Source organism: Bos javanicus, chromosome 3, assembly GCF_032452875.1.
Source record: "Bos javanicus breed banteng chromosome 3, ARS-OSU_banteng_1.0, whole genome shotgun sequence".
Taxonomy (NCBI): Eukaryota; Metazoa; Chordata; class Mammalia; order Artiodactyla; family Bovidae; genus Bos; species Bos javanicus.
The window spans coordinates 115,498,563-115,511,019 of NC_083870.1; the positions used below are offsets into that span (position 1 = coordinate 115,498,563).

At 50.2% G+C, this 12,457-nt stretch overlaps 1 protein-coding gene across 9 annotated transcripts in view; it reads left to right on the forward strand.

Moving 5' to 3' along the window:
• The window catches only part of AGAP1 (ArfGAP with GTPase domain, ankyrin repeat and PH domain 1), a 561,687-nt gene that overhangs the window by 207,979 nt on the left and 341,251 nt on the right, over positions 1–12,457 (forward strand). For all 9 annotated transcript variants that reach the window (XM_061412705.1, XM_061412707.1, XM_061412706.1 and 6 more), the window contains exon 4: positions 10,090–10,175. In XM_061412705.1, the coding sequence (XP_061268689.1) occupies positions 10,090–10,175 (86 nt within the window). The remainder of the gene's footprint in view (positions 1–10,089; positions 10,176–12,457) is intronic.

Below are 12,457 nucleotides of genomic sequence, written 5' to 3' on the forward strand. Positions count from 1 at the left end.
TTCCGGGGAGGATGGTGTATGAACTTTGTGGGTAGGGGCGGGTTCTGGCTTCCCAAAACAGTTTTGCAGGAGAGTCCCAGCATGTGGAGCCAGGGCAGCCCGAGTGTGTCTGGGGCTCCAGGCCCCAGGGAACAGGCTACAGGCCCAGGCGTTGGCATCACACCTAGAGCATGAGCTGAGGACGGCAAGGTCCAGGCTTGTCTGTGCAACAAGTGTCCCCTTTACACTGTAGAGCGCTTGGATATCGTCACGAGAAAGGATGCTTCAGGCTCTGGGACCTGCCTGCCTTCTGGGATCACTGATGCTGTGGGGCATGGTTTACTCTGCAATATCTGAGATTCTGCAGCCGTGATTACAGAGACATGTTTTGTTGTGACCATGCTACCTTACGGCAGTTTTAGGGGGTATTTTTGCAGGTGGTTGTTTTGTCGTCGTTTAGTTGCTAGTTTGGCTGACTCTCTGTGACCCCATGGACTGTAGCCCACCAGGCTCCTCTGTCCATGGAATTCTGCAGGCAAGAATACTGGAGTGGGGTTGCCATGCCCTCCTCCAGGGGGTCTTCTTGACCCAGGGATGGAACCCAAGTGTCCTGCATTGGCAGGCGGATTCTTAACCATTGAGCCACCAGGGAAGCCCCCCACCTTTTTTTTCCACAGAGGAAAAGCTAATAAAACTTGAAGGTGGAACTTAGTCTGTCCTTAGTTGATGATGACCAGCCAGCCTACACCTGCCCAGGGCTTCCATGTTTATTGTCTTGAAAAGGTGGTATTTGGAGGGGAGAGCTCTTAGTGGGTTTCACGTGTTAAGCTGCCAATTTACATTTTCCTCAAAGCTCTTGAAGTTAAGATATGAGGAAGTTCAGTATGACTATTGAGCAACAAACCACTTCCTCAAACATTAATCTCAGATTTCTTTTTGAGCAGCAGTACCATTTTTACAAAATGCTTTCAGTAGCCCTCTGACACCTTGTGCTGGTCCATTAATAAAACTCGTACAAGTTCTAGTTTATAAATCTGACCCGCTGCTTATCAGGGATGGCAATGAAACTGTTTTAATGAACACAAAATAGCGCTTTAGGGTTTCCTGTTTCCATTTTACATCTGCCTTTTCACCCAGTTAATTTTTGCTTGTATTTACTTGATGTCAAGAAAACCTGAACTACACAAGTGAGACCTTAAAGATACATTCACTTCCTCTGCCATTTCAAGGTTACTCTTCCGTGAAGTAGATCCAGAAGTGTTGAAGCAGTAGGAACAGTGAGGTTCTTGAAATTCCAGGTTGAATTAATAAAAATCAGCCACTCATTCCCTAGAGGTGTTCAGGCAGAGGCCCCATGGACCATGGTGCTCACTAAATGCGCGGTGACATCCCCGGGAGTCAGCTGGTTAACTATTTGATTGTTGTTGCTTAACTGACTTGCATCACACAAAAAACTGTCACTGCACATGTACCCAGCGTGTCCCTCCCAAGAAGGTGGGATGTGTCCCAAAGCAGGTTGCTGGTTTTTGGAAGGCCGAGGTGATGGTGCAACCCCCCCAACACCCCAGCAGCGGGTTCTGCCTTTGCAGAGAGGTTACCTGATGCAGCCAGAGCCACTGTCTTAGTCTGTGGCTTAGAGTGTAACACGCTTGCCAGTGCAAGTTGGTTGTTACTGTCACAGTTTCAAAACCAGTCATACATCTCTTAAAAAATACTACACTGGCCACTTTGCAACCCCCTACAGAGGCTCTGGAGAATGTTCCTGGGGGTGCACCTTGAACCCCCCTGCAGGATAAGAGCCCCCACCTTGACTGGCATGACAGCTCTTCAGCAGGGCCTCCGCGGCTCCGTCCTTAGAGAGTCTCTGTGGTTTCCTCCTGGAAGACCGTGTGCTCTGCAGGTCCGTGTCTTCCTGCATTTCAGGACAGTCCCTCCGTACTTCACCGAGTTCTTTAGTTGGGCATTTGTTGTCAGAGGCAGCATTTCTCCTTCCCTTGGTTTCGTTTGTCTTCCTGTCAGTTAACTTCTGTCTTTTCGTCTCCTTGATGGAGTTTATTTCCTGCTGTTCCTCCTTGTCAGAATTTCAGCTTGGAGCGGTGTTTTCTTCTCTCCCTTACTTTTCCACATTTTATTCATTTGTTCCAAAGTGCCAGTTTGGTCCTCCATTCTAGAGGCTTCCATCTCTTCTGACGCTGTTTCAGATTCTTCTCCTGGAGCTCTCGTCTCGTTAAGTGCCTGTTAGTGAGTGGCATCAGGGAGGGAGGCGACTGGAAGGGATTTCCTTCTGCTTTTTGGGTTTTCTCTTCCATCTGCCCTTTGAGTTTTGCAGGCTCCTTTGCAACTCTCCCCCGCTGACCTTTTTTTTTTAGCCATGCCATGCAGCTTGCAGGATCTTGGTTCCCTGAGCAAGGACTGTACCCTGGCCACAGCGAAGAAAGCCCACAATCCTAACCACTAGGCCACCAGGAAACTCCCACAATCCCCTGTCCCCTTTTTTCCTCCTGCCGTATCTTCACATGATGTCTTTACCATTTCTGTAGCTTTTCCCTCCCTTTTCCTGAGATCGGCACGGTCCTGATGGCAGTCTTTTGCAAGGATGCATGTACTTCTCAGGCCATTCACACTGGCTGGGGCCACCTGAGGGCTTCGTGGCGAGCCTTGTCCTGGGTGAGGTCTGGGAAGCCCCCCACCGCCACCAGGTTTGCTGGGGAAATAGGACACCGGGTAGAGGAGACCTGTCTGGACCAGAGGGACGCCCCCCGTGCCTGCTCCTGTTCCCTCAGACCGCCGATACCCACCCCCTGCCAGAAAGTGCTGGATACGGGGCTGAGGCTGGGTGTTCCCTCCCCTGAGAGCCTGAGTATAACATGAGCCCTTTGTCCTCTGAGGGTGTCCCCTCCAGACCAAGGGGAGCTGCTCTTACAGGCAGGCCACTGCTCTCCAGGAACCTGCTGGGCGCCCGCCCCGGTGGGTGGTGGGAGGGTGTGTGTGCTGCCCCCTGGGGCCCCTCCATGCAGTCTGCGTGTTGCAGGCACTTTGCCTCCAGAGAGCCTTAGCGGCTGCTAATCTTGGAACTTCCTCACGGTCAGGGGCCGGGACAGGAGGACCCTCTGCCCCCGGCCATAGCATCCCTCCTCCCTCGGGGACCAGGAGCCCCTGCCCACCTGGCTCTGGGGTCCTCCTTGATTTATTTGGCTGTGCTGGGTCTTCTTTACTGCACGAGGGCTTTCTCTGGTTGCGGCGATCGGGGCCGCTCTCCAGTTGTGGTGTGCGGGCTTCTCGTTGCAGAGCACGGGCTCTCGAGCGAGCCGGCTTCAGTATTTGCAGCTCAAGAGCTTAGTTGCTCTGCAGCAGGTGGGATCTTCTGAGACCAGGGATCGAACTCCTGTCTCCTGCATTGGCAGGCGGATTCTTAACCACTGGACCACCGGGGAAGTCCCCTCCTTTTCTCCCCCTTCCCCCGCCCTGCTCCTTTTTATTCTTAAGGCCAGTGATTTCAAGGTGGTTTATGTGACGCTTTGCATCTTTTCTTGGTGGATGGTGAATTTTTTTTTCTGGTTGTTAACTACCTCTCCTCCCCCCGTCTCTTTTATTAGAAATGGAAGAAAGGGAAATTCCGTTACAGCAAAATTTGAGTCTTTCCTCTTACCCTGGAACTTTGCCTTCTTTCCTGATCTTTTGTCTTTGTCGTACTCAGGTCTGGATGGAATGAAGTTGTTGAAGACAGTAGCCTTTGTGTTAAATCTCATTTCACCTCAAGTCATAACTGTGAGCCTTTCACCTATGAACTTACTTACTAATCACCACGCATTAATTGGATCCTTACTCTTAGTTCATTTTTATAGTCGCCCCCTCCTTTTTTTAAAACAATAAGTTTAAAAAAGAAAATTGGCAGAGGAAATGAAGTCTGATTTGGTTAAATTTTATAATCGAATATGTTACCAATAAAACTTCTTTCCCAGTGTAAATATATGATCCAAAATTCATTTAAATATCACAACACAAAACTTCTCCAAAACCTCAGCGATAGGCATCAGGCTTCAGTATTTTTACCAAAGAGCAAAATTCATTTTAAGAAATTTTTGGCACATGATTAATTTTTTTATGTTCTCCTAGGGAGAAATGAAAAGATTCATTGTTGTCTCCAGTGTATTCCTCTCATCTCTCCAGTCCTAAATAATTAGGAGAGGACCCCCTTAGCAGATATTCTATTGTATTACTAGGCTAAGTAAGAAGAACGTTTTGGGCAGATGTCAGAAACGACAAGAATCTCGAAACTGTCCCTCTGGGAAAATCAGGCGCTCCTGAGCTGGGGCCCGGCGAAGGTGTCAGGACTGGAGGCCAGGACTTAGCAGCCGAACAGCATCAACGATCAGCCTCTGCAGGGGGCTGTGTTATTTCTTCCTGTCTGCAATTATTCACAGGTGGGCCTGGTCAGGATGTTTCCTGTGAGCTAAACACAAGTATTTTTGCTTAATGCTTATTACCTGGGAGTCAGGGTTCCCGGAGATGGGCCGTTGTATCATTTAATCTTATAGGCAATATCCCTTTCATGATGAACTTGTAACAAAATACAAAGGTGTTTTCCCTATCACAAAAAGTGTTGGGCAGGTCTGTTCCTTTTCAGTCGCCTAAGCACTAAGTTTCCTAAGGGTTCCCAGGTGGCGTTAATGCTAAAGAACCTACCTGCCAACGCAGGAGACATAAGAGATGAGGGTTCCATCCCTGGGTTGGAAAGATCCCCTGGAGGAGGGCATGGCAACCCATGTCAGTGTCCTTGCCTGGAGAATCCCCAAGGACAGAGGAGCCTGGTGGGCTACAGTCCCTGGGGTCGCAAAGTCAGACGCGAAGTGACTTAGCAAGCAGGCACAGGGATGACTCATTTGCAGCTGAAGACAGCTTCCGTCCATGGTGGTGAGTGGAATGAGAAAAAGATACACGCCACCACCCACATTCTTGGTGTTGCCCTGTGGGTGTAGGGAATTACACGAAGGCTTCCAGGCTCCTTTGTGGATGGTGTGTGCCATGAACTGTCACAGCAGAAATCCACACAGAAGAGAGAAGACGTGAGAACCGGGCGGCATGCACGGGTTTGGGTCTCTCCCCCTCCTTTCTCGGGGGCAGGGGGGCAGACTGATCAGCGTCTGAACTTCTTTTCCACCCAGTTAGATGTGGATGTTCTGGTGGTATTTGCACCGTAAGATGCTGTGAGGAGGATGAGATGAAGTGGGAAGAGAAGTGCTTTGTAAACTATAAAGTATAAGGCTCGCTGTTGCTTGGAGACCTGTTAATGATATGTTAATAATTTTTAGTCCAGTTAGCCAAAAGCATAGAAATGTCAAACATCTGTTGGGAGTGTTTACTGCCAACAAAATTTTTTTTTGGTAATAGGAAAATTCAGTTTTCTTTTTTCCCTTTTTAAAGCAGAAATGCCAACCCAGGTGAGATGATTATACCTCTCTTGATGTAGACAGCTCTTATATTTAACAAGATTCCATTGTAGATCCATCATGCCTAGCTTGAGTTTAAAGAGTAGAGGGAATTCAGCTGTTTTGACCTACACTAGCATCCCAGATTCAAAACTGGTTCCCCCAGCATGAGACCAGGACTCAAGAGTAACTTTGAAACCTTGAGAGGAATTGGTCACCAGTGGATTATACCCTGGAGAAGGGGATGGCAACCCACGTCAGAATTCTTGCCTGGAAAATCCCATGGACAGAGGAGCCTTGTAGGCTCCAAAGACTCCCAAAAGGTCACTGAGAGTCAGACACAACTGACGACTAAGCACAGCACAGTGGATTGTAAGGGATTCCTTTAAGTCTTTTTTCAAGATATTAAAAAACAAAACAAAACACTGATCTTTTCTGTCCAGTGAGATTTCATAACACATCCATGTCAGCATCCCTGCTTCGGTTTGGTACATTCAGGTCCACCTTTTACCTTGACCCGCCTAAGAATCCAGGCTCAAGGGCAACAGAGGCTCCCAGGACAGTTTTCTGGGTGGAAACTGAAAACTAACCTTTGAATGAACCTGAAATTTAAAAAATTGCATGTGGGGCTTCCCAGGTGGCTCAGTGGTAGATTATCCACCTGCCAATGCAGGAGATGCAGGTTAGATCCCTGGGTTGGGAAGATGCCCCTGGAGGAGGAAACGGTCAACCCACTCCAGTACTCTTGTCCTGAGAATCCCATAGACAGAGGTGCCTAGCGGGCTGCCAGTCCATGGGATTGCAAAAGAGTCGGACACAGCTGAGCGACGGAGCACACACAGGCACAGGTTGAATTTAGGCAGGAAGAATGTCCCCTTTCTGTGTACACATGAGATGTAAGCGATCTTGCTGTTCAGCGAAACTCAGGAAAACCAAAGCCCAGAGACTAACTTGACTCTGCTCACCCATCTGTGCCTGCTTTAACGTGGTGCTGTCTGCCTCTGCTGGTCAGAAGCCATCTTGTGATGGAGTGCTCTCTGTCTCCCTTCTCAGGGAGTTGTCCTCACAGGTACAGAGAGCCCTGCTTCCCCCGTGGACTTGGGTTAAACAGTGGTGCACGGGCCCTGCACACCTGTGCACAGGTGGGCTGAGCCAAGTGCTTGTCGATGGCTCCCAATACAGGGGTCAGGTTTGGGCACACTCTAAAAATAAAATGATCCCTCGGGTGATTTAGTGTTATGTAGTAGTATTTGGCAGTCAGAGAAGGTTGAGTTATTCATGTAACAAGTTTATGGGGTGGGGCCATGGTTGCAAAGTCCTGTTAAACAGACCTGCAGGGAGATATAGCCATTTCTCTGTGTCGACAGTTCTGTATCCACAGATTCAGTCAACCATGGATCAGAAACGTGGAGGGGTGAGGGGTGGAAATTACAGGAAGTTTTCAAAAAGCAAAACTTGAATTCATTTCATACTGGCAACTATTTACATAGCATTTATGATGTACTTAAAGCTCTTCACATGGCCTTTACACTGTATTACATGTTACAAGTAATCTGTAGATGACTTAAAGTATACAAGAGGATGTACACAGGTAATGTGAAAATTCTTCACCGTTTTATGTAGGGGATTTTGGAAGCAGCCCCCTGTGGATTCCGAGGGATGACTTTATTGGAAATCGGATTAGAAAACAGACATTTATAAATCTACATTAAAAATGAAATTGGATGTAGAGTTTGGTGGTGTGCTCTAATATTTCAGTAGGAAAAGATCCAAGGCTAGGATCAGATGGTGGGTTTGAATTTCACAAAACAAGGGCAGTGGCCCTGATGAATGAAGACCAGCTTGCTGCCGCCCACGCCTTCATCCCAAGGCTTTTTCCCTTTGTGTCTCTGAAGCAAACTATAGCAAATGGCTTTTAAAGTCTAGTATTTACCTGCTGGGCTGCGTTTCTCCAGTACTCAGTGGTCTGTGTTCCCTTTGAGCCTGACAGTCTACCAGCAGTAGGAGTTTATTGTTTACATACAACCTTTTTAATCATATTCTTTCTCAAAATCTGGGTGCTGAAACACCTGGCTGATTTTTACCTAATTGTCAAACCTTTGGGTTCATGGCAGATGCATCTGAGTGTTTCATTTGTTTCCTGATGTACATACACCACCAGAAAACACCCCCAAGTCCACTGCAAGTGTCTAATATTTGCAGTTGTAAAATATTGAAGAGACATGCTGCTGCTGCTAAGTCGCTCAGTCATGTCCGACTCTGTGCGACCCCATAGACGGCAGCCCACCAGGCTCCCCTGTCCCTGGGATTCTCCAGGCAGGAACACTGGAGTGGGTTGCCATTTCCTTCTCCAATGCATGAAAGAGAAAAATGAAAGTGAAGTCGCTCAGTCGTGTCCGACTCTTAGCGACCCCATGGACTGCGGCCTACCAGGCTCCTCCATCCATGGGATTTTCCAGGCGAGAGTACTGGAGTGGGGTGCCATTGCCTTCTCCATTGAAGAGACATACTAACTACATATTTTAGAGGGGAATAATATATAGTGATTTTTAGAATGGGAAGTGCCCTTAGGGATCCAGAAGACAATCACCTGCCCTTTTAGAGCTGATACAAGTTAGATCAGAGGCCTCTGCTTGTGGTTACACAGCAGAGGAACAGAGGAGCAGAAGGACTCTGAGCAAACCTTTCCTAACCTTGATATTGTGATCTAACCACTTGGACACATAACTTGTAAACGTGACTCTACGAAAACATATTGAAGGAGGTGAATGGCAGTAGACATGAAATCCATCAAGTGCTTACCCTGTAAGACAGAGGACGCAGAGACCCAGGGGAGGGGCAGGGCCAGCAGCGGGCGTCACTCCTGGGTAGCCGAGTGGTGACGCCCACCGGGCGCCAGCTCCCCAGGGAGGTGGGGGCGGCGGCTGGCAGCGGAGGGGTGCTGGTCCTGCGGGCACTCCCCCTCCTGCCCCGGAGACCACGCAGATCGGGATCTGCTGATCCCAGCATGCCCGGGGCAGCTGGGCGGCCTCGTGGAGGTGGAACCTGTGTTCACCAGGCAGGGGCCGGTCTCCGCATGTGCTAAGATGCCAGGGCTCACGGCGCCTGCCTTTTGCGGAGCTGCGGGGGCGCAGGGACCCCACTGTGGGTCCACCCACAGCCGGAAGCGCACACGCTATCCCAGCACCATCACCTCTGTGTCCTTCCAGCGCTTCTCCATGGAGTGCTTTTTTTTTTCCCGTATCAACAGTGAGGGGGACCAAAATGAGAGTTTATCCGTCGTAATGCTGGAAGGCTTTCTTTGGTGTTTGAGTTCTGCTGTGTAAGCAAGCGCGTCTTGCCCGTTACAGGGGAGCCCGAGTGGGAGTGGCCGTGCGTGCTCACTTATACCGTGTGTGCGTGCGTGCGTGCTCACTTACCCCTGTGACCTCCCACCCACCCTCACAGGGCCTCAGCTCACCTGCAGGCCGATCCTTCTTTGGGGTGGCCCAAACCCCGGAACTCTGGGAGGGAAGGCTGGCATGGTCCAGGGGTCACTGTGGCGCTGAACCAGATGGGACTCGGGCTAGCAAGGGACCCGACCCACAGCCTCTGGGGCCGGAGATGTTTTGGCAGCGTGGTTCTCGGGGGGCGTCCAGTTGCTCGGGGTTGTCAGTTCGCTGGTGTTTCTGGAAGGCCCCTGTGCCTGGGGAGTTGAAATGAGACGCGTTCCTCTCTTTGAGACCGCGAATTCCCAAGCCCGGGGAAGGGGAGGGCGCAGAGCGCAGAAGGTGGAGAGGTGGTCTGTCTCTGGAGGTGGCAGAGGAGCCCAGCGGTGGGCGTGTTTCCCGCTGTCCAGGGGAAGGGCTGGCAGTCCGATGCAGGACGCCGATGGGAGGTACCGGAGGCAACGGGAGGTGCTGGAGGCGGCTGTGCGCCCACCCGGGCGGGAGGGGTCAGCCCCGCCCCCACCACGCGGTCGCCCCGCCCCCTCCACGCGGCCGCCCCGCCCCTGACCCCGCGAGGTCTCTAACGCTGTCTGTCGCCAGCCGCCCCGCTGTGTCTCGCGCAGGTGTCGTCCAGTAGCTTCTGTCTAACCCGTGTGTGGTAGCAGCCCCTCCCTTGTGCCCTGTGAACACGGAAACGCCATCCCCATGCTGTTGTGTGTTTCCCCTCCAAGAACTGGGTTTCCCTTGAGGAGAATACAGAGATTCTCAGCCCTGGGATTTGTCCACGCGGTGGAGACCAGGCCCCCGCCCTTTTCACAGCACAAGAAAATTTCGTTTCGGTTTCCTGAACCCAAGGAGAGAATGAGGAATTTCGATGCTCTCCATTTTTGGACTCTGTATCAGCCGGGTTCCCAGGGAGAGAGAGACATCCCGAATCTGCACACAAAGCCCGCATGAGCGCTCCACCCTCCTGAGTCCCGAGCGATCCTGGCCTTGCGCGGAGCCTGTGTGTTCTAACTCCAAACGATCATGGGTTCTTAAAGACGACTATTGGAATCTGGAGTGGCAGTAGTCCTTCCAAAGCCCAGTGGTTGCTGGAGACAGATCTGAAGCTACTCCTAAACACTCAGGGCTGCCTCCAGGGCCACAGTCTAGGGCGTATTTTTCCACAAGCGAAGCCCACGTCTGTTTGCCCCCCCACTCTCTGTCTTTCCTGTGTAACCAGGTGTTTTGTGTGTGTGTGTGTGTGGCAGGTGGCAGGTTCAAGAAAGAGATTGTCGTCGACGGACAAAGCTATCTGCTGTTGATCCGAGATGAAGGTGGCCCCCCGGAGGCCCAGGTGAGTACAGCACCCACACTGGGGACCCGCGTGCGCCTCTGGCTCCTCCTTGAGGCTCTGTCTCCGCAGGTGTGCACAGAAGAGCTGAAAGAGCGGCCCCTGGAAATGTCTCCTGTGACTGAGGTTTCACAGTTCAGTTCAGTTGCTCAGTCGTATCCGACTCTGCAACCCCATGGACCGCAGCACCCCAGGCCTCCCTGTCCATCACCAACTCCCGGAATTTACTCAGACTCACATCCATTGAGTTGGTGATGCCATCCAACCATCTTGTCTTCTGTTGTCCCCTTCTCCTCCTGCCCTCAGTCTTTCCCAGCATCAGGATCTTTTCCAGTGAGTCAGTTCTTCACATCAGGTGGCCAAAGTGTTGGAGTTTCAGCTTCAACATCAGTCCTTCAAGTGAATAGTCAGGACTCATTTCCTTTAGGATGGACTGGTTGGATCTCCTTGCAGCCTAAGGGACTCAAGAGTCTTCTCCAACACCACAGTTCAAAAGCATCAATTCTTCCGCGCTCAGCTTTCTTCACAGTCCGACTCTCACATCCATACATGACCACTAGAAGAACCATGCTATGCTATGCTAAGTCACTTCAGTCGTGTATGACTCTGTGTGACCCCATAGACAGCAGCCCACCAGGCTCCCCCGTCCCTGGGATTCTCCAGGCAAGAACACTGGAGTGGGTTGCCTTTTCCTTCTCCAATGCATGAAAGTGGAAAGTGAAAGTGAAGTCGCTCAGTCGTGTCCAACTCTCAGCAACCCCATGGACTGCAGCCCACCAGACTCCTGCGTCCATGGGAGTTTCCAGGCGAGAGGACTGGAGTGGGGTGCCACTTCGGACCTTTGTTGGCAAAGTCATGTCTCTGCACTTTAATATGCTGCCTAGCGTTGGGGAGAGGCTAATTCTGTTTTTCCAGAAACCTGGAGGGGCAGTTTGGTCTGTGTGGCTGATGTTCCCTTTCTTTTTCTAGGAAGGAAGGAAGAGCAGCTTTTGCACTGATTTGTCAACTCAGTGGCATTGGTATCTGGAAGTTTCTATAGCTTCCCACCCTTTTCTTATAAGTGTTTCATCTCGAGAGCATGCTAAGTCACTGCAGTTGTGTCTGACCCTTTGTGACCCCCATGGACAGTAGCCCGCCAGGCTCCTCTGTCCAAGGGATTCTCCAGGAGAGAATACTGGAGTGGGTTGCCATTTGTTCTGGAGCAGTGCAGTCACTTAGAAAGCTGGGTGGAATTTGGAAATCTGAACGCCACAACCAGGCTGCCCACCAGGCTTCACAGCTCAGGTCATTCCCCACTGAAAACCAGAGGCTGCAGCATGGTGTGACTTCTTTGAGAGTTCCTTGAAAAATGGGCATTGTGGAGGAAAAAAAGCCAGCCTGAGTGTGAAAATTTTCTTTCTTTGGTTTACTAACTCCCTAGTTTATGGCTTTATCTCTATAATAATTTACCAGCTAAACACTTTAAAGGAGGTAAGGGCTAGTAATAGTCAAGACTGATTAATGCAAACTTAATATTAAAAATATTCCTGGTGTTCTTTCTTGAACTTACCCGTTTGTGAAAGTGCACTTAAATTTAGTGATTTAAGTGAACGATGTTGAATATGGGGGTTGTTAAAGTTCTAGAACTCCATACAATGAGGGGTGTGTGGCTCTGCAGAAAAGTGGTGTGGAGTTACCGTGTTCCAGTGAGTCTAAAGTGTCACTGATTATAAGCTATGCCAGTATTTAAAAGAAAAATACTGTCAAGTCATGAAAGAAAGCAGTCCTTAAGGTACGTTCTGATAGCAAAGATGTGAAAGTATGGAAAAGATTTCTTTAGCTTTGATGAAACAGCATAGTCAATGCTAGTAATAAGGAAACATTAAAGACAGGTTAAACATGGAAAGAAGTAGGTTACGAAGCTGTGAGAGCTCGTGGTCAGTGCATGTCTGTTACTTCGAGCAGGACAGGCTTGACATCTGACAGTGTCCTGGACGCTTTGTGATGGCAGTGAAGCTAAATGAGTCTTAGTCAACCCTCACCCGTGGGACGTCTGTCTTGCTGTCACCAGGGCTCCCTCGGCGGCGGCTGGGAACAGGTGAATGACATCGGTGAAGTGTGGGAGTCACCTGGGCTGATTTTCCGCCTTTCCAGCTTATACACGTTTCCGAGTATGCAGGGGCAATTCCACACTGAGAGAGCACACCTCGGCTCCGACCATTAAGAGTCTAAGAAGAAAGTTGAGAGACGTGCAGAAACGCATGTCGGAGCTGGCTGAGTGGCTTCAGGACCGCTGCTGTCCAGGG